General features: G+C 32.9%; 3 protein-coding genes across 3 annotated transcripts; 1 reads left to right on the forward strand and 2 right to left on the reverse strand.

The window, feature by feature from the left end:
* Window positions 1–357: 357 nt before the first annotated feature.
* On the reverse strand, window positions 358–4,990 carry LOC123911680 (nicotinamide adenine dinucleotide transporter 1, chloroplastic-like). The gene is made up of 8 exons (XM_045963151.1): window positions 4,534–4,990; window positions 4,279–4,362; window positions 3,660–3,766; window positions 2,903–2,951; window positions 2,643–2,752; window positions 2,153–2,247; window positions 1,125–1,213; window positions 358–1,021 (listed from the first exon to the last, which is right to left on the reverse strand). The coding sequence occupies exons 1-8, from the start codon at window positions 4,613–4,615 to the stop codon at window positions 579–581; spliced, it is 1,059 nt and encodes a 352-aa protein (XP_045819107.1). The 5' UTR covers window positions 4,616–4,990; the 3' UTR covers window positions 358–578.
* A 4,909-nt stretch (window positions 4,991–9,899) lies between these two features.
* LOC123911681 (probable leucine-rich repeat receptor-like protein kinase At1g68400) lies at window positions 9,900–15,299 on the forward strand. Its single transcript, XM_045963153.1, has 2 exons — window positions 9,900–11,338; window positions 14,253–15,299. Exons 1-2 carry the CDS (start codon window positions 10,045–10,047, stop codon window positions 14,888–14,890), a joined length of 1,932 nt encoding a protein of 643 aa, XP_045819109.1. The 5' UTR covers window positions 9,900–10,044; the 3' UTR covers window positions 14,891–15,299.
* Window positions 15,300–16,895: 1,596 nt separating this feature from the next.
* On the reverse strand, window positions 16,896–20,606 carry LOC123911682 (glycosyltransferase BC10-like). The gene is made up of 2 exons (XM_045963154.1): window positions 19,614–20,606; window positions 16,896–17,794 (listed from the first exon to the last, which is right to left on the reverse strand). Exons 1-2 carry the CDS (start codon window positions 20,160–20,162, stop codon window positions 17,159–17,161), a joined length of 1,185 nt encoding a protein of 394 aa, XP_045819110.1. The 5' UTR covers window positions 20,163–20,606; the 3' UTR covers window positions 16,896–17,158.
* Between the last annotated feature and the right edge of the window lie 537 nt (window positions 20,607–21,143).

A 21,143-nucleotide genomic window follows, 5' to 3' on the forward strand; every position in this document is an offset into this window, starting at 1 on the left:
CATCTGCAGGAGTCATTTCATCTGAGGGCAGATCCAACTACAACACCTATTCACACTCAAATTCAAAGGCTCCACAAAAGCTGTGGAGGATAATTGGTTGCACATGTTGATTGAAAAAATAAATACTTTACCTTACATAACATCATATTCATGCTTAAAATGGCACCAACAAGAATGTCCTACCATAATTACCATATCATCCTTTCCTTTCCCTCTCATGGTCCCAACAGCTCTATTAAAGAGAATGCACTACTATTCTGACATGAATGTGCTACCAGCATCCACTCAAGTTGTGTAATTGACATAAATGTAGGTCATGTAATGCAAGCATGGCAAGGAGCAAGGACCACTTGTGCATACCAAAATGAAATATCATTGATTTTCATATAGGATTGAATAGAACATAAATCAAAACATGGCCTTATTCATATTCACATCTGCACTTTTATTTTATTTGCTAATATATAATTCACAATTCTGGTAAAATTGAGCATTTGCATGCTGATAAGGAGAAAAAATCATCGCAACCAAGATATAAATTGAATGTGATAAAAGGCAAATAAAAAAGAAAATGTAAATCAATGTCTTGTTAGTTGCTCTTTGTTTCTGAGAGGAATCTTGTTAGATTGAGATGGTGATTGATCCTTATCATCACCATTTTTAGTATTAACGGCACTGGCTTCTGGCTTGGGTTTGCTAGGCTCATTTTGCGGTATACTTCGTGTCAAAAACCGGTATATCATCTCATAACTGGTGAATGTAATAACAGCAGATGGAGTTGTTCTTAATAGATTAGTTGCACAACCACGATAAAATCCCGGGATGCCTTCCTTAAGAAAAACCTTCTTAGTACAGTCAATAACCCCGGCATAATGAACACCACTATTTTTCGCATGACCTTGCTCTTGAAGTCGAGAACGTATTACCTCGTGCGGATAAGTCATTACAGAGGCAGTTACTTTTGAAATTGATGACGCGATAGCAACATTTCCAGGACTTAGCTTGTCGACAGTTGTGTTATCTGAAACATTTTAAATCCTCATTGGATAAGCATCGTATACAAAATACAAAAGATTGTGTGCTTATTTCAAGGATCACTGAATTTATAAAAACTAAAATCGTACCTTTTTTGGCCATGTATAACTTTATCTTTTCATACGTTGGGAATTGAATTGCTACATGACTTACGCCAGCTAATGAAGGCACGATGCCACTGCATCAAAGAATATAATACCATCAGAACTCACAACTAAATACACAAGAAACATTCAACTTATCACATTATAAGTTTTGTTTCTGTAGCTGTCAAAAAATATTTTTTTTGAACAAGCCAAAATGAGATATTTATATAAACAAAAGTCTACTCAGCACAAGACGTACCAAGGAAGACAGCTGTCAAAAAATATTAGTTTCTGTTTGTATTTAACTTGGAAAAAGAAAATTATACTCATTGATCCAAATGATGATGTGACATTATTATATAAATATTGCATAGAAAACATTAGGGAATTCCAACAAGACTGAATACTGAATACGATTAAATGATTGATCTGTTTTTTTGTTTTCTGAAAATATATTGGTCATAGAATTATATCAGTCATCTAAATTTTAATCATTCTTATTTATTTCTTAATAATTCATCTCACTTTAACCAATTAACATATAATGTAATCTTAGCTACACTCTTGCCAAGTTCTTTTCATGACAGCATGTCTCAGATTTTCATCATTTTTAAAAGAAAAGTAATAGTATACATAGATGTTAACTGGAACTCAGTTAATTTTCTTGAGAAGAGATATTATTTGGCAAAGTTATGTACACAAATTGACAGTGCTGTCTACGTTATATTTAATAAAAAATACAGATCCCCCCATCTAAAAAGTACTCATTATTATTTTATACTGTCTTCCTAAATATGGCTTCCACCATCATGTCTTTTATATTGCCGACCCCACCTTGTGAAAAAAAAAAGCCTGGTTTATGTTATTGTTTCCTCATGATATAGGATTAACAAGTTATCAGCTAGCTACTATTCATTGGGAAAGACATAATGCAAATAAAAGTATTATACTAGACATGAACCCTTTGTATTTTCATAAAATATTAAATCAAATCATAAACCTTAAATATAAGAACCAAACAGAAGACCTACCTATATAGTCCTCGCAGGCCTTCCTCATGTGTAATCCTTCTCAAAGCGGAAAGAACACTCGTGTAAGGAACAACATTAGGCCTCATTCCTTGCGTCTAACAGGTATCAGGGGGAAAAAATTAATTAATATCGAACATAACAAGAGCATGTATCGGTATCAATCAACAAGTGAAATAAAGAGCTCATATTTTGATAATAATCATCATTGAAACAGAAAGAGGTACAACCAACGAATACAAGTTAAAACACAATACAGCAACAACTATTCAATTTAACCGATTAGTTAGGATAGCAAACATTCTAATATGGATAGCTTGCAAACTCTAAATTTCTTTAAAATAAATACGGTGACAGAATCATACAAATATATGTTTGATTGAAACACGTCAACAGTAAAAAATAAAAAATAAAAAAAGAAACAGAAAAAAAAGTGTGCATTCCGTTTTACATATATTTTGCAAGATTACAGACATGAGAAACATTAACTCACTTGGAGTCTTGTCTTAACAACCCACAATGGATTTGTAGATATTGCTGTTGCGGCCCCAGCACCAGCAGCAGCTATAATATTTTCAATAGCTGTAAGTTCGTCGCAACCCTCTGCGATAGTATTACCAAGAAATATTGTCATGTAAAAAGTAGTAAATTCAGCAAATGTCAATAAAGGATTTGAGGTAAACAGAATTGGTAGGCATAAGATAGTATCATAATTCCAAGAACAAATGCAATAATCATTTTGATAATATTTACCATGTGATCGAAGCAATCCCTTTAGTTGCTCATAACATGTGAAGTAAACCTACAGTTGAAATAAATTTATTGTCATTTCAAAAGATGTGAATATGAAGAGAAGCCATTACAAACATATGATTAAACCAATAAATAAAAAGATTGTTCATCTTCTAATATAAGAAATACTACCTCTGTCCCTAATTATAAGCCCTTTCAAGAAAGAAAAAAACTGTACACAAGATCCATAAAATGAAATTACTAACAGTAAACAATATGGATGTATTTTAAAAAGGTAGGCATAAGAAGAATATGAACAAATTGCCAAACATAACTCTCTTTCGATAGAGATGCAAAAGCTTGTTTATCTCTCCAGATCTAAACAGTCACTGAGGCAGAATATTCCACTAGATTCCATTACAAAATTAAGCACATAAAGATATAAAAAAAAATAAAAGTTTTAACTGTTGAGTAGATCAAGAATTTGCCAGCTAGTGGTTATAAGCAATAAATAAGTCTGCAAGTTGGCTGGTAAAGACTATATCCTAGAGATAGAGAGTACAAAGGATTTTATGACGAATAACATTTGCTGTGATGATTAATTAGTTTTTCATAAGATCCGTATGACAGTGACTCCAAATTATGCAGTTATCACTTATTATCAATTATACCTTGTCTTTGATTGTTCATCTAAACCGAATTACACATAACATATCATCTTTTACTACAACAGCCGCTAATCACAACACAAAAACAGGCAACGATAAAAGAAACTCACTGCCCAGTTTGGAAGTAATGCCAATATTGTTGGTGAAAGGCCACGGTACATTCCCCTGAAGCCTTCAGTCCTAACAATATTCTGCAAGCTCGTGATAATAACACTACCTAGGAGAAAATTAAAGGTTAGGCTCCAAAATTTATTCATACTGAAATAGTACTACTACAGTAGCACTACATATATCAGTGATACTTTGAATCAGTGTTGTCAAATTAGCAGATACAGCGGCCCTATAGCACTATTATAGTATAGCAGAAGTTAACAAACCGCTATTCTTCGGCGATACACGATTTAATACAAAGTGCTGTCAAATAGCAGCTATTATTGCAGCGCAATAGTATAACACTATAATGTAGCATATTTTGAACAGACAACTATATTCCGCTATTTGCAATTGACAACACTGCTCTGAATTGAACTATCCGAACTCCTAATCAAGTTTCAACAATACAATTAAAAAATCTAAGCCTCATATTAATGATACAAACACCTAACTCTCAACAGAAAAATTAAACTCAAAGGAATTAAACTAACCAATTAGAAAAATTAAACCTAACAGAAATCCAACAACAACCTCAACATTGTCCATGACCCATTAAGAAATTAACAAGAAGTGTACCTTTCTGCACAGGTGGCAGACCATGAACCTGTAACCTTGTCTTGATCACATCCAAAGGACACACAAACGTAGCAGCTATTGCCCCTATAATCATATCACAATGTCAAACAATCAATTCTTAAAAACACATGAAAATTAACAATAAAAATGAATAAGACACAAAAAAAGTTAAGATTTTGAGAGAAACCCATTAAAGCTAAACTCAAAATAAGAAAAGGGTCAAAACCAAAAATACAAAAAAGAACAAAAAATTACCAGCAGCAGCACCAGCACCAGCGTTGTAGATTAAATTCCTGATATTATGACTATTATCAGAAGTTTGACAATTACTACTCATATTAGAATCTAAAAGTACCCTTTTAATGGCAATTCAACAGAGTTAGTTAACGAATTAAAAGCAAAGTAGTTTGAGTAAAATGGTGGGTGGAAGAAACAAATTCACATGGTAGATCTTAAAGAATTTGTGTCTTTATATAACATTGCATGTGTTGAAGGAAAAAAAGGGGTTTTGTAGAAAAAAGAGAGAATTTTTGGGGTAAACGTGAAAGAAGGGACTTGAATTGATCTAAGAAGGGGAATTTAAACGTGTAATTGGGGAATTAAGTGAGAAAACAAGACTGGTTTTGGAGTTGAAAGTAGAAAGAGTCTCATGCGAATATGTTCGGTTGTTTCTCTTATGTTATTATTGAGTAGTTTGTTTGTTGTCTTTTGGGGTCTGCTTTGGGGTTAAGAGCATACGATTCAGGTGTCACTGTCAATGTAAATTCTTGAACCAAGCTTTCATTGCCTACCCTTTTTTCGAAGGATTTAATTGATATGCACCGACGGTGTAAAATAATTTTACACAGTCAATCAATACCAATCATATTTTCCGCCACATCACCCCACTTCACCCCACTTTCTTGACATGACATGACAAAATGATGGTTATTTATTGGACGATCGTGTAAAACTATTTTACACCGTCAATGCATATCAATTAAACTCTTTTTCGAAACCCATGACAAAATCTTACTATTATTTATTTTTTAATTAATTTTGGTAGGGAGAAAAAAGAATTAACAATAGTACCACGAATTGGTTCAAGTGTTCGATTTCCAACTCATGCTTATAAAGATAATTTGGTTGGTAGGAAAGAACCCACTAGGCATGACAATTGGGCGAATCAGGGGTGAATTTTGACTTTCCCAAACTAAAACCCATAAAGTTCGAGTTTCTCCAAATCCGTCTCAATTCTCAACGGGTATGAAAAGTAGAACACCAAACTCGTACCCAATTCCAACTCGCTTCTATATGAATTTGGTTAAGTTTTGGTAATTTTTTAATTATAAAAGCGGTAAAAGTTGAAAACGATTTATTTTCGACAATATGATTTTTTTAAACAAAGAATATAAATAGAAAAAAGCAATTTTATTTAAAACTCAATTTAAAAATAAACACAGACATATATAATTTAAGATTTTGTTTATGCATTTATAATTTAAGAGGGGTAAAATGTAATTACACATAAGCGAGGCGGGTTCGGAGTAGGTATCAATGTCTCTATTATCCGCCCCACCCTTGTATTTTAAAATCGGAGAAAACTCAAACCCGAACCTAAACCCAAACTCAGTCAACTCAGTTTTCCCCATTGGGTACCCGCGGGTATGAGTTATATTGTCATGCCTAGAACCCACATTGTGTGAGAGAATGTTTGATCTAACAATTTTGATATTTTTAAACGGCAAAAATTTATCTTTATTTTTATTTTTTCATCACCAGTATCTGGCACATTGGACCGCCTAATCAGGTTTGGAGGTCAATTTTGGCATCAAGTGCTTCCAGCCCCTTCCTGATCGCAGTTGCGGGGAATGGAAATGTGATCTTCCTTACCAAAGTATGGCGTGTCCAGTTTCAATCACCACTGGACCAACTAATGATTGGTTTCCAAAAAGAGGTGCAACACAAGAACTTCTTGGGAGGTCACCCAACCTGGTACTACTCTCTATATTTAAAATGCCAAATTCATCTTAGGACCCGTTTGGTGTGTAAGATAAGATAGTGATAAGATAAGATATAAAACAGGACAAAGATAGGACCCGTTTAAAATATATTTTATAAAATAAATAAGTAAATTATTTTCTTATCCTATTATGCCAGTAACCCAGCTCAAATTTAGGATTAACTTTTTAACTAGAGGAACATGATAGGATAAGTTTCAAGATAAACTTATCATATCATGTTGTGTCACTAAACACTGATTGAGACAAAATATGATAACAGTTATCCTATCCTGTCACCAAACGAGCCCTTGGGGTCTTTTAAGTTTTGTGTTTGTAACAAATAAGTTGTTTATGTTTTTTAGATAACAAATAAGTAATTTAAATTTCTAATTTGCTTAAATGCATTTTTTGTCCCCCATTTTATATAATGGGCATTTTTTGTCTTTCTAATTTATTGCATTGTTGCTCTTCAAATTATTCTCCGTTACAAAAACACCAACGAGGCCGTTAACTTAGTGATGTTGAATTGAAAACTATGTTTTGGCTTCCGGATAACAAGGTTTATCGTTCAATCCACCTCATTAACGATTAAGTCAACGTTTTTGCAACAAGGGATATAACTGAAAATGTAATGGTGCAATAAATTAGAAACTTACCTATTTGTTACATAAAAAACTGGAAATGTTAATTTTTATTTTAATTTTTAAATAACGTATCCTGGCCAAATTACTCAAAATGAGCAAACAAGTGACAATTACATATTTAAGTTAAGTACTACCCAAAAAGGACATAATTAGTACTATCCCCCAAAAAAAACATCATTAGTACTACCAAAAAAGACACAGTTGGTTATCCATAAAGAACAACATACTCTAATATTCACTATTTAAGAGGAAACACAGATTGTATCAGTCTCCTCTCATCTGTTTCCATCATCAAAGAACATTAAATTTCTCAAAGATATTCTCTTCTCATTTGAATTCTTCTCATATCTTAGGTCGTTGCGATTTCTCTGTTGATATTGCAAGTAGTGAAGTTAGTGGAGTTGTTTTCTCGTACTATTTTTGTCTTGATATCCAACTGTTGTAGATGTCAATATCATTGGATCGCTTGATTAGACCGTTGGAGGTGTTCATTCTTCTTATATGAATATTCTCTTGATCACCAGATGCTTCAATTCTTCAAAAAAATCATTTTGCCATGATACAAATGAGTAGGCCTAGAGGATGACAAAGTATATATCTTCAATATATGTCAAGAGGATGAAGTGTAGTGTTGACTTTGACTTCCCTAATCTTCTGTTGTGTACAGAGGAAGAATGTGTGTATACAGATAATAATGATTATATCTAGAGTTTGATAGTATTATGCGTTCCAAAGCTTAAGTTATCTTGTCCAGAGCATCATTAAATGTTACGGAGAGGAACAAACACATTAGAGAAACAAATTATTCTTGCAAATATTGTTATCATCAAAATTCAAAATTAGAGGCTATTATTCTTAAATCCATTTTGTTCAATAATCTCTCCCTTTTTTATGATGATAAATGTCCATATTTGACGAACAATTTTGCTTAAAGAAAATGTGTACAGAGCATAATGAATACTCACCTTATGATTAAGCTATAGTAAAAATTTAACTTGTTTTAACCAGAGCAAAATCAGAGTGAATTAATATTATTTTTTCTCTCCCTCTTTTGTCATCAACAAAAAGAAAACATGGAGAAAGAAAGAAATATTGCAGGGCACAAAGTATTAGTAACAAAATATATTAAATAAGCAGAGTTAAACAGATTAAATATGCATTAAATAGAAGGAAAAAAATCTAAGGATTCCTTGACACTATTTGTGAAAGCTTGGCCATCAAGGAATCTAACTTTTGTGCTTGCACATCCATCTTATCTTCAAGTTTCTTCTGATTAGCCACAAGTTATTCATTTTGCTCACTCACAGCTTGGTTTTGTTCACACAAACTATCAAGTCTTGACCAATGAGATACTAGAGTATTACTTGTAGTCGTAATCAATTGATCAAACTGATACTTTAGTACAGCAACAGGAGGAAGTGACTCTTCAATGGTGGTTTCTAGAACCTAAATACCATTTGCCATTATAGGTCCAAAATCATTCAATAAAGGCATAGAAGTTGAGACTAATTATAGTAGAGTTTGAAGTCCAGGAGCAAGAAACTTTCTCATGTTCCTTTTTTGCACAACTACCTTCATTGCTTGCAACAACATTGTGAAACAACTGAAAAAGCGAAGCAACAACAATTCTAAAGTTTAGCACCTCTTGTTTTCAACATCCAACTCGTTACTCAGGCCAGACTTTCCCATTTGATCTTTATGTCTTCTAGGTTCATAGAGACAAGACTTTCCTCTTGATAAAATAGGAGTGAAATTCCTCAAGTTGAGGGAAGGCTAGAGATGGAGGTTGAGGTATGTCTAGATTCAAATTAGGTTCAGGAGATTGGGTGATTTGATTGGATGATTCCAGAGTTTGGGAGGGATTGGTTGGAGAGATAATGATGTTGGAGTGTTCTACCAAGGTAAAGTTAAAATAGGTGAAGGATTATGTGGGTTAGATACAGTAGGTTCAAGTTCCCATCCACCTTTAAAATTGGACCGATCATTGAACCTGCGTGCACCACTTTAAGATTTAATTGATTGGATCGAAATTCAACCAATGTTGACAATGAAGATCGAACTTAGGATCTCATGCATATACCCAAATCTCTCACCAGATCAGACAATTTTTGATCAAATACATATTATATTTTTAAATAATAATAAACCAAATTTAATAACTACACAATATTCATAATTTTACACCATATTTTTTGAAAATATAATTTTACATTATTAAAAACATAAAATATCATAAATCAACATGATTCTCGATTGTTTAGCATAGAAGTTTTCATACTTGATCAAACTGGATGTAGGTCCGATTTACGATTCAACCGATCCAATCGGATTTTAATTACCTTATATATATATATATATATATATATGCTTTTTTTTATGATTTACGGTGTTGAAGTGAAAAGTATAAAATGTGGCATTCTAAGTCTTTTAAAAGAAATCAAAACATGGAGCTCAATTGGCTAATGAACTTGAGAATCTGAATTCGAATCCTAGATGGAACAATTTTTTGACCGGACTTTACTTACCTTGCGCCAAACTCCATATTACTAGACAAATTTTTACAAGTTACTTTAATTTGGGATAAGCTACGTGACTTGCTTTATTACTTGCACATCTAATTTATCACTTATTAAGATTTGGAATTTAAAGTATCATACATATGAATTTCTTTTTTGACTCATGGTTATATAAAACCATTTTAAGTACTAACAAGTGGGGTTTCATTAGAAAAAAAAAACATGTAGATAATTTTTGTTTGACTTGAATATGGTTTTAATATGTCCAAGATATAGTAATTATTTGTCACCAAGCGGTTCGATTCCCCGCAATCGGAGAGTATTGAAACCACTTGATGGTAGAACTGACTCCGAACCAGATTAAATCGATAAAAAAATTGGAGATCACTCCCATTCTACCAAATTATCCCTTGAGAACTTAAAAACGTTTGTTAAATTTTTTGTTTAACATCCCTGCAGGCTCACTAATGAGATACCATAATGATAATGTGATTGAATCTTGTAATCAATGTTGTGTTGTGGGGTATATATAAACAAAAAATTTAACAAAACCAACCGCACAAGTTTCAACACTCCATTTCATCTACTTCCAAATATTCTTCTTCTCTAACTCTCCTTCCAACAATGGCACAACCACCTTCTTCTTCCATTCTACACATAACCATCATCACACTAACATGCCACTTCTTCCTCCTCACTCATGCCACAAAAAATCCAGATTTCCATCCATTACTTGCATTCAAAATCGCTTCCGACACATCTAACAAACTCACTTCATGGAACATTACTACAGACCTATGCACATGGTATGGTGTCTCCTGTCTTAGAAACCGTGTCTCCCGCCTTGTCCTCGAAGACCTCGACCTCCACGGCTCCTTTGAACCGTTAACATCTCTCACTCAGCTCCGTGTTCTTAGCCTTAAACGTAACAGTTTTAACGGTCCTATTCCGAATCTCTCCAACCTCACTTCATTAAGACTTCTTTTCCTTTCTTACAACAACTTCTCCGGTGAGTTCCCGGAATCACTCACCTCGTTAACCCGTCTCTACCGTCTTGATCTTTCCCATAACAACATATCTGGTGAGATTCCAGTGAATGTCAACAGTTTGTCTCGCCTCCTCACTCTTCGCCTTGACGGAAATCAAATTGAAGGACACATTCCAAATATAAACCTCTCTAACCTCCAAGACTTCAATGTCTCCGGTAACATTCTCTCTGGTCGAATACCGGAGTTACTTTCGGGTTTTCCAGATTCGTCTTTCACACAAAACCCGTCTCTATGTGGTAAACCATTGCAAAAATGTAAAGATGTTCCTGCCCTTGCTTCGTCATTGGTTCCACTTCCATCTTCTTCGGGTTCAATGCCGGGAAACAAGTCCCATGGAAATGGAGGTCCAAGAATGGGGACTTTGGTCTTAATTACAATTATCCTCGGCGATGTATTGGTACTCGCCATTGTTTCATTGCTTCTATACTGCTACTTCTGGCGCAACCACTCTAACAAGATGGAGGAAAGAAAAGAAGCAGAGTCGAATTCAAAGAGTATAGAGGGTGAAAATCAAAAGATGGTTTATATTGGGCAACAAGGGTTGGATAAAGGTAATAAAATGGTGTTTTTCGAAGGGGCGAAGAGGTTTGAGTTAGAGGATTTGCTTCGTGCTTCAGCGGAAATGTTGGGAAAAGGTACACTTGGCACTGTCTACAAAGCTGTTCTTGATGATGGAAGTGTTGTAGCTGTGAAGAGGTTGAAAGAGGTTCAGATTGGAGGGAAGAAAGAGTTCGAGCAGAGAATGGAAGTTCTTGGAAAGTTAAGACACTCCAACATTGTTTGCTTGAAAGCTTATTATTTTGCAAGGGATGAAAAATTGCTCGTCTTTGATTATATGGTTAATGGCAGCTTGTTCTGGCTCCTTCATGGTATGATTTCTTTTCATTCTGTTTCTTTTACTTCATTTTTTTTCCATCTTTTTTTATGCTGGTTCAGATTTTGATTTTATTAGTTGCTATATAGTTCGTTAGTGTTACAGTCTAATCTGATGCAGTCTAATGCGGCCGATGTACTATGTGACAGACATCGCAACATTGCAATGCAGATATTTAAGTGATTTACAATCACAATACCAATGCAGGCTGATGCGGCGTTACAGACTGCCGCATCTGCAATATTGTTGCCCGCATCACAGAATGTGTTCCGCAATTTAAAATACTGTTTGTTCCATTACCAAATAGTAATAGCTAATTGAGGCTTAATACTAAAGTCAATGACTCTGTTAATTGGCTTCTGATTGAGGCAGAATCCATTTTCTTCTTGCCTCTTCTGTGCAGTGCAGCCAAACAAACCTAAAAAAAATTGAACATACCTAACAAACAAACCTAATTATTATGTGATAATGGTCTAGTAGCTAGTAAACAAGTGACCCATGCATATGTAGGGTATACTTAAATAGGGGACCATCTTGATTATGTTGGACCATGTGATCAAAATTGTTCTGTTTTAGAGCACAACAAGATCAAAAACAGGTCCCTATCGATCCTTCCATGCCATCCTTAATTAATTAATGTTACTACCAATTGATACAGATCAAAGAAATGTTGTTAACTCTCTGCAGAAGCTGCACAATCAGAGAATAGGAACTAGTACTACTAATGTACTATTCACATACTGTTCAACCAGCTGTGTTTGATTCTTTTCTTTTATAAAAAGAAAAGACAAAGAATTCACATATTGTCTTTTTATATATTTCCCTTTTACTTTTTGTTGCTTTTCAGAACTACCTTTGGCTTTTAGCTTTCACTATTAGGACACGGAAATTAGAATATTTGAATGTAAACAAAAAGGTCAAAACAAAACAAGCCATAGATAAGGGTCAATACACATAATGTAAGTGGAGATGTTACCATTTCTTATAAAAATATGGACAAATAGAAAAGTTTGATTTATGAGATAGGTACATATAGAAAATTGGATAGATACAATTTTAAAAATAAGTTTTATGAATATCTCATTTTTGTCTATTTCTCTTCTTTTGGAGGAAGAGAAATATTTCTAAGAACTAACAATTTCTTGATACCAAATAGATACAAAGTTGAGATAACTTTGGACCTATTAGACCATCTCCAATGGTAATACCTATTAGGTACTTATATAGGCACTTATTAAGTACTATTATTGGAGCAAAACTCATTGAGTACCTAATAGGTACTGCTTCTCAAATAGGTATTCTCTCTCTCATCATTATAATATATTTTTGTGGGACCTACTTATAAAGATGTAGTGTTATTGATGAGATATAGAGTTATTAGTGGACAGATTTAGAACTTTTTAGAGGTGCTGGGTTGGAGGGATTGAGTACTTGTTAGGTACTATTATTAAAAAATAATAAATGAATGATATGTACACGTGAGACCCAGTTAAGTACTCAAATTTGAGGAGCTCAATTGTAGATGTTCTTAGTATTGTGAATATTTTGTTGAGGGTGATAATTGAATTTCAACGTTCTTGTTTAATACACATTTAAACTTCTTATAAAAAAAAAGATATATTTTAAACTTTTCTAGATTTCTCAATAGATATTATGATGTCTTTAAATAATGGCAAATGCTAAAATGTGTCCTAAGGGCACATAATAAGCAATTTAATATAAAAATATTCTTCTTAAAATTTGTGTATTTTCACTTTTCAAAGTCAAAGTATTATATTTTAGAATACAATAATTCTACTTTTGAGTTCCTTAACATGTGCCCTTAGGGGACACATTAGCAAGACCCTTAAATAATTATAGGGTTAAAATCATTTTCATTTTTCAAAACAAATGACAAATGGATGGCTCAATTTAAAGAAAGATAGACACATGAACCGGGACGGATTTAGTGTGGGGGCGGTGGGGTCAGCCGACCCCACTTATCTATTATATTTTTAGTTAATACTAATATTATTTATGCAATGTGACCCCATATATTTGATATTATCGTTTTTATATAGTTCATTTATTGCACTATAACAAATATAAAATTAATAAGACTAATTTATAATACTAATGAGTATATTATGAGTATTGACTAATAAACCAAAATAAGTAATTTTGTATAAGAAAATGTTAAAATTATATAAATAACAATTTATATTTTTTTACGTTATAATTTTAACCCCACTTACTAAAATTCCTGGATCCTTCCCTGACATGAATGTTTGGGAAAAAAAAAATTAATAATGATGGGACAAAATATTTGTTTTTTATGTCTATCTCTCTTCAAATAAAACTGTCAACTTCTTTCGAAGAGTATTCCAACTCATAATTCTACACTAATTGGCCATTTTGGGTCAAGAAATTGTATGTGTTCATAATTTGAAACCCCAAGTTTACGAAATATCAAATTGCACTCCCCATTAAATTACTCTATAGACGGGACGGGATGGATGATGAGACAAGATTAAGTGTATCTTTGGTACCATAGTGAAGTATGTCGGAATGGAAGTAACACAACTTTGATTTTTGCAGAAGTTACTGAATGTAATTTTTGAAAAATTACGGTAGATCATATCAAATGTGATACCAAACGGCAAACATAGATTAAGTGACAGTGACACTATGACTAGTTGACCTCGATGCATGTCACACAAAACCCTCAAAGCAATTAAAAACTTAAATTTTCATGTGTATTGGACTTCATAACTGGTACTCTAAAACCAATTAGCACGAATAATAAGTATATGCACACACAAGTTTAAGTTCTTAATTCTAGTATATAAAAAGACGATTTTGACCAATAATAGCAATGTGCAAATAAAATAGAACCTGATGAATTATCTTTTCTTTTGTGTTTACAACAGGTAACAGAGGACCAGGAAGAACCCCACTTGATTGGACCACAAGGCTAAAGATAGCATCTGGAGCAGCAAAAGGTGTATCCTTCATTCACAACCACAACAATAATCTCACCCACGGTAACATCAAATCCACCAACATCCTAATCGACGTCTCTGGAAACGCACACGTGGCAGATTTCGGACTCTCAATTTTCACCACTCCATCAAACAGAAGATCCAACGGTTACCGCGCTCCAGAATCATCAGACGGTCGAAAACAATCCCAAAAATCCGACGTGTATGCCTTTGGTGTTCTGTTAATGGAGATATTAACAGGGAAATGTCCCTCCGCCGTAGACGGCGGAACTGAGGTGGAGCTACCTAAGTGGGTTCAGTCGGTGGTTAGAGAGGAATGGACGGCTGAGGTTTTTGATCTTGAGCTGATGAGGTATAAGGATGCTGAGGAGGATATGGTGACGTTGTTGCAGATTGCTTTGACGTGTACTGCGATTCTACCTGATCAACGGCCTAAGATCAGCCACGTCGTTAAGAGGATTGAGGAATTGCGTGATGTGGCTTCGTGCCATGACACGTTGGATTCGGTTTATGATTCACCTTCTTTGTCTGATGATGCAACTGGAGCTGGAGGAGCTATTCACTGAATAATCTTACTTTTCACCAAGGATTGAAACTAAGTAATAGTATAAGTAATTAATCTAAATCTAAATTATTATTATTAGGTTATTTTTGTTTTTCAAATTTTATGTCACTATTGTAATGTAATGTACTTCTTCCGATCCTCAATATAAGAGAGATTTCATTTTTTAGATTCATCGAGAATCTAACGTATCTAGTCCATATTATGATGTATACATTACATTTTCAATGAATTTAAAAAAAATGAAGTCTCTATTATATTAAGGACCGGAGGGAGTGATTTTAAATTGTGGTTATAAGTTCGAGTTGCATTTATGCTACAAATTTTTATATAACGATAAAATATAGATAAATGTAGTCGATTCGATAAGGCTGCAATTGTGATTATATGATATTGCAAGATCTTTTAAGTTAGCCTTTGTATTGGTGACTTGTGTTTGCTCACTTTGATGATTGTTTGTGATGACAACCCGAAATAAGCACTAAAAAATGAAAAATAAAATGTGCACTTGATTGATGAAGAAATGAAAACTATAAAAGAAAATGAATTTCAATTTACCATAGAGTCAAACTTCTCATATATGGAGTAACCTCTCTCTCTCTCTCTCTCTCTCTCTCTATCCATAATGATGTTCACTCAATAATCTTGCATAACCATGACAAATAACAAGGGGTGTTCATAGCTATCCGGTTATCCGTATGTTTAATCTGGCAATCAAACCCCCCAACTTGCATTTTATCTAAACTCGTTAAAGTGGTTTGGTTGGGGTAGCAAGTTTATAATTCTAAACCCATGTCGTGAAGCTAACCGGTTTTGAAAAATAATGTTACATTTTTTTTATAATATAGTTTAAGAGTTTTATGTATTAAAATCTTACATATATTTTGATAATATACTTACAAAATATTTTATATAATCCAACTCAACATGCTCATCACTAAATTACGTCGGTTCAAGTTTGACCTAAAAAATATGAATTCTAGACCCAGCCCAATCCAATTACCTATGTTCGGATCAGAGATCAGGTTTCGTTAACGACCCAACTTGATCCACCTACAAATAACTCATCTTACTACTTATACATAACCCTATCCAACTCTTTTTTTTACCATATATATCAGATTTTATTTATGGAGAATTGTGCCCTTAAGACACATGTTAAAGAAGCAAAAATAGAAATTATTAAATGCTAATTTGTGCATTTTGATTTTTGAAGCGTTAAATTTCTTGTATCATTAAATGTTGAATTTCTATTTTGGTATATCTTAACATGTGCCCTAAAGACACATGTTAACAAGACCCTTTATTTATTTATTTATTACGGTATATCCACTTTGTCTTATCAACCCTGCATCTCTATACTTAATTATGATATTTGATATTATGGTGGATACGTAAAAATTACAAGTGATCCACCATAATTTTAGAAAAAATATATTTAGTTTTTGAAAAATTATGAGATCATTTATAATTATAACATATCTATTATATCTATTGTGACACTAAACATTGGCTATATAATATTGAGCTTCAAAATTATCGCGTCCAATTGCAACAAGCATTGGAACACAAGAAAATCTCTCCCCAACTTGAGATCCAAAAGGCTAAAATTATTATGTTGAGTTGTCAATAGATATGGAGATCCACAATTTAAAACTATGTCTTTATCATATTTAATATATTTTACCTATATACTTAAAAACTATGTCTCTATCATATTTAAGATTTCAGATATTTTACCTATTTACCTCAGTGCTATAGAGTTGTAAGTTAAAATTTTTGCCAAGGAATATTATGCTAAGTAAAGGAATGAGACATGACGTTTACATAGAGTTATAATGACGTGCCTATTTAGAATTGGTGAAAAATTAGAGAAGCACTTCTTTATTCCATTTGGTTAACGTAATATGAATGGCTTTTTATCTAAATCAAAGAATGTTTGTGGTTGCTATTTTTGACCACATTTATTAATAAAGTATGGAAGAGGGACCCTAAAAATGCAATTTACATGCTTTACTTTTGTCCACCAACTTTCTTTTATTTAATATAGTTTACTAATATACGTACATTTAATATTATGAATCTTAACTTACATACATAGTAGCATGAAATATGAAATCCAATACAAAACTCACCAAGTCCATGGAGCAAATAGACTTTATGATGATTGGTGAATTAATCTATATAAAAAAAATTAAAATAAAATAATTGCTAGATAAAAAGAATCAATGAAATCTTTTGTATAGTTGTAACTTATAACTAATGAATTATATTATAAGTGCATGACCTTTGGAGCAAACCTCATGAGCCTTGTCAATGAAGTTGGCAAGAATTTCCTAGCAAACAGAAAACAAACATTTGTGCTGTTTCCATTATACTCACATGTTTGGTTCCTCAAATTCTCCAAAAATTCACAAGTAACCTCTGGTCTCACATATTTTACTGGGTGGGGTCCACCCTTTGACCAGTCAACCCAAGTCAAACTTCTATTTGAATTCCTCTTCCAAAATTTGATGCTAACCAATGTTGGCAAATAATGTTCATCAGCATAACATGAACCGGTGCAATATTTTTCAAAAGTTGGGTAATATGTTCTGTCTGATATTACTTCTAATGCAAGTTTTCTGTCCATTTCAAACCATTGTGACCCTTTTCTCCATTGTCTAAGTTTGATCGTGGGGGACATTTTAATTCTATACCGTCCGCGACCAACTGAACTTGGCTTGTCGTATGCCATCACGTAGTTTAGTGTCGAGTTCATTAAATATGAGTAAATTGTTGAGAAGTTGAAGAGTGGTATGCAGGATTCTGATATGAGAACGAATCGTTGGTTTGAGAAATCAAGAAGCGCATTTGCTAGCAGGCGACGCTCGGCTTCAATCATGTTGAATTTTCCCCATTCTACTTTCTACAACATTATGTGAATATCAGATTAAGGGTATTATTAAATTTTGATCAGTGTTTATTTCTACATTGAAACAAATTCATGGTACTAGAAACTATATATGACAAATGTAAAATTTGAAACAATTATGATCAGAATTTGGTTTATCCTAGCTCCTCAGATTTTCCCCTTCATTTTGTGTTTGCATTATACCCTTTAAAATGTACATATTGGTCCATACAATATACTAGAGGTAGACACATGATGATGGATATATATATGAATTGCATTGATAACTAGTTAGCAAATATCAAATATTGAATTTATTAGAAATATTTTTCAGCAAACTGTCAACAGCTACCAATTATCAGTTAATACGGTGGCTTAATTTTGGTCCTCATGACCTACCATACTTGAATGCTATGAGGGGCAGATAAATATCAATTCATTTGCCTGATTTGGGCAAACTAACTTGTCTCCTCTTGTTTGAGGAACCATCTAATACTAAATATAGACATCTCTTTAGGCCATAAGAAAGATTGAAAATACTTCTATGATGATTTATGATATGTTGAGAAACTAACATCTTCCACTGCACATAACCACGGTTGGTAGGGTGCTTTGTAATATACAATGATTGATTTTTAATTTCATATATTTTGGTAACATAAACATATATTCAGGTTATCTCTCAATTAATGTGAGACTCTTTAACACTCCCTTCATGCCCTATACTATTGACCCGATAGCAAGTGACCCAACGGACTTGTATCATTTTTGGATTTCAAGTTAGATAGAATTCAACCTTACAAAACCTACTTGGATGGTGATGATTATCCCCACTTATAAATATATTTTTAGGTCATCTCTCAACTAATTTGAAACTCTACACAGAAATCTTTGAGCTCATTTAAAGTTAGCTATGGTGTTATATGGGTCAGACCTGCTTAAAACTTGTGTAGAACCGACACTTCATATTGAAGGCGTCTTCTGTGTCCAATACGTGTCAGTGTCGAACACCAATAGACGTAGTTTTCAATTTTCTCAAATTACTATTATAGATGTCAATGTGTCGGCCTATGTGTCTATGCTATGTGTCTATGCTTTATAGCTTACAACAAGTGATGAAGTGAATGTGGTGATAATTTCCTCTTGTATTCTTACAAGTTCTCAAAGGGAGAAGGTCCCTTATTTTTACCTATTTGACTCTGTAGTATACATGAATGTTACTAAGGAAATAGAATAATGATTTACTTCAATACAAAACATCACTCTAGTTATATGTATTTTCCTAAACATCTCTAATTAATCATTGACTAAGCTCAACTAACATTGAAATTTGTTACAATTACTGTTACATAAAGCTATTATTTGTCTCCCTCTGCTCTGCTCCATTTCATTCTCCCCCTTCCCTCTTAATTGAAATTATTCAGACGCACAAAACTTAAATCAATATTTTTTATATAATCATCCTTAAAGTTCTCAAATATATATAAATAAAAAAAAAACATGTGTATACATTTTCAACCACTGAATAGCCCTTGATTAAGAACATGATCATATTACTTTATTTGATCCTTGATCATTCTACTAATCACTCTTAAACTATGTCTATGTTTGATATCATGATGGATATATATGTCATAATCACAATGATCCACCGTGATTTTGCAAAAACTACCTAGTGTAGCTTCTGTGCAATCGCGGTGGATCACCGTGATTCTGACATATTGACTGTGATAACAAACATAGACTATATTGATTATTGAACCAAGAGAATAATTTTCAATCAGATAAAGGTGACTAGAATTATAAAAACCAATTGAAAAATAAACTCTCTAACCTTACTAGGAATTCTCCTTCCATGAAACACAGGACTCTCAACTTCTGAACCATTGTAAGATGGATTGGAATGAACATAAATACTGTAATACCCATTATGCCCTTGGAAGAACTTCTCCCACAGAGGAGCCAAAGTTACAGGACCCCTTACCAAGAACAAGAAGGCCACCTTCGGAACTCGATCAAAAGGATATTCGTCTATTTTCGGACTCAACGAAGCTCTCCATAACAATTCATCATCGCTCAAATCATGTACAACATGAGAAGGCTCAATAAATTTCTTCAATCCTATATGAGTATGATTGAGGCTGGAATTATATACTACCGGTTGCAGCGGCGGAGACGGAATTTGTGATTCTTTTTGTGATGAAAATTGTGTGAATTGAAAACTAAGATTAAAGGTTTTAAGATAGAAACTGATGATGATACCAATTGTGACACCAAAAGCTAGAAATATAAAATAAGAAAGAAAACGAATAAGCTGAAGATTATTAGAATTGAAATGTCTTGAAATAGAGTTTAATGATTGTTGATTATTTGAGTTCTTCATGTTTTTATGAAATCTACAGAAGAAAAAAAAATGAAAAGCTAGATGAAATTTTTTTGTTATGTGGAGGAATAAGAATCTTAGAAAGGTTTAAGAGAGTTTTCTTGTAAAGAGAGGTTAATGAATTAGAATTTAGAATTACATAAAGATGAATAATTATAAGTTGTAAGAATACGTTTGGTATTGATCTGTTTATTGGCTTTTGAAGTTAAGTTATGAAAACAAAAGTATTCAACATGTTTTAGAAGTAATTAAAGGTCTAAATGGTCATAAAAGCAAAAATATAACGTATTTATTGAATGAAATAAAGGATCACTAAAAAAAGAGAACGGTTTGAAATGAAATTTATGGTGAAGGGGCTGCGTCTGTGAGACCCATCAAGTGGAAAATTGGCGGCTTTGAAGATTGAAGAATTGGAATTTGAGGCTCTCTTTTCCTGTCTCTTTTAACGAGTGTCTGAGGAAGCATTCAATTTAAAGAAATTTTTTATTCAAAAAGTTAAACACTACAATTTTTAATAAGTTGACTTTACGCATTCCGATAAAAATTCTATAAAAAACTTACTATTTAAGGGCTTAAAGAGTGCTCCGATGACACTATTTAGCATTTGTCTTATACTATATGTAGCTTAGCGTAGGTATCCCGGTATATTGACTTTTTATTTTTTATTTTTTTTTAAAAATCCACTTATTCACTTTTAATTAAAAGGTGAAATTTTAACTATTAGATTATTTGATAAAATATGGTAAATTGGTAAGTGAATTTAAGGTATTTTAATTATATGTTTTTTTTTTTTTTACTAAAAGATGCTTGTATGTTTCATTCATAATATCGTCTCGAATACATTTTGGAATCTCAATAAAAATGTGGAAACGACCATGAGCTAACTCGTTTGTTTGTCTCATATTAAACTTAACATGAGAGTTTTTAAAATGAGAAAAAAATAGACGTCTACAATTGAACATCTACATTATACATAGGAGT

Source organism: Trifolium pratense, linkage group LG2, assembly GCF_020283565.1.
Source record: "Trifolium pratense cultivar HEN17-A07 linkage group LG2, ARS_RC_1.1, whole genome shotgun sequence".
NCBI lineage: Eukaryota > Viridiplantae > Streptophyta > Magnoliopsida > Fabales > Fabaceae > Trifolium > Trifolium pratense.

What these genes read in the sequence shown, in the direction of transcription:
- LOC123911680 (XM_045963151.1), bottom strand. Translation starts at nt 4,615, where the DNA reads ATGAGTAGTAATTGTCAAACTTCTGATAATAGTCATAATATCAGGAAT. An exon ending in TGGTGCTGGTGCTGCTGCTG is followed by an intron (nt 4,363 to 4,533) that starts GTAATTTTTTGT and finishes ATATGATTATAG; the next exon opens with GGGCAATAGCTGCTACGTTT. An exon ending in TCTGCCACCTGTGCAGAAAG is followed by an intron (nt 3,767 to 4,278) that starts GTACACTTCTTG and finishes ATTTTCTCCTAG; the next exon opens with GTAGTGTTATTATCACGAGC.
- LOC123911681 (XM_045963153.1), top strand. Translation starts at nt 10,045, where the DNA reads ATGGCACAACCACCTTCTTCTTCCATTCTACACATAACCATCATCACA. An exon ending in CTTGTTCTGGCTCCTTCATG is followed by an intron (nt 11,339 to 14,252) that starts GTATGATTTCTT and finishes TGTTTACAACAG; the next exon opens with GTAACAGAGGACCAGGAAGA.
- LOC123911682 (XM_045963154.1), bottom strand. Translation starts at nt 20,162, where the DNA reads ATGAAGAACTCAAATAATCAACAATCATTAAACTCTATTTCAAGACAT. An exon ending in GAAGGAGAATTCCTAGTAAG is followed by an intron (nt 17,795 to 19,613) that starts GTTAGAGAGTTT and finishes ATAATGTTGTAG; the next exon opens with AAAGTAGAATGGGGAAAATT.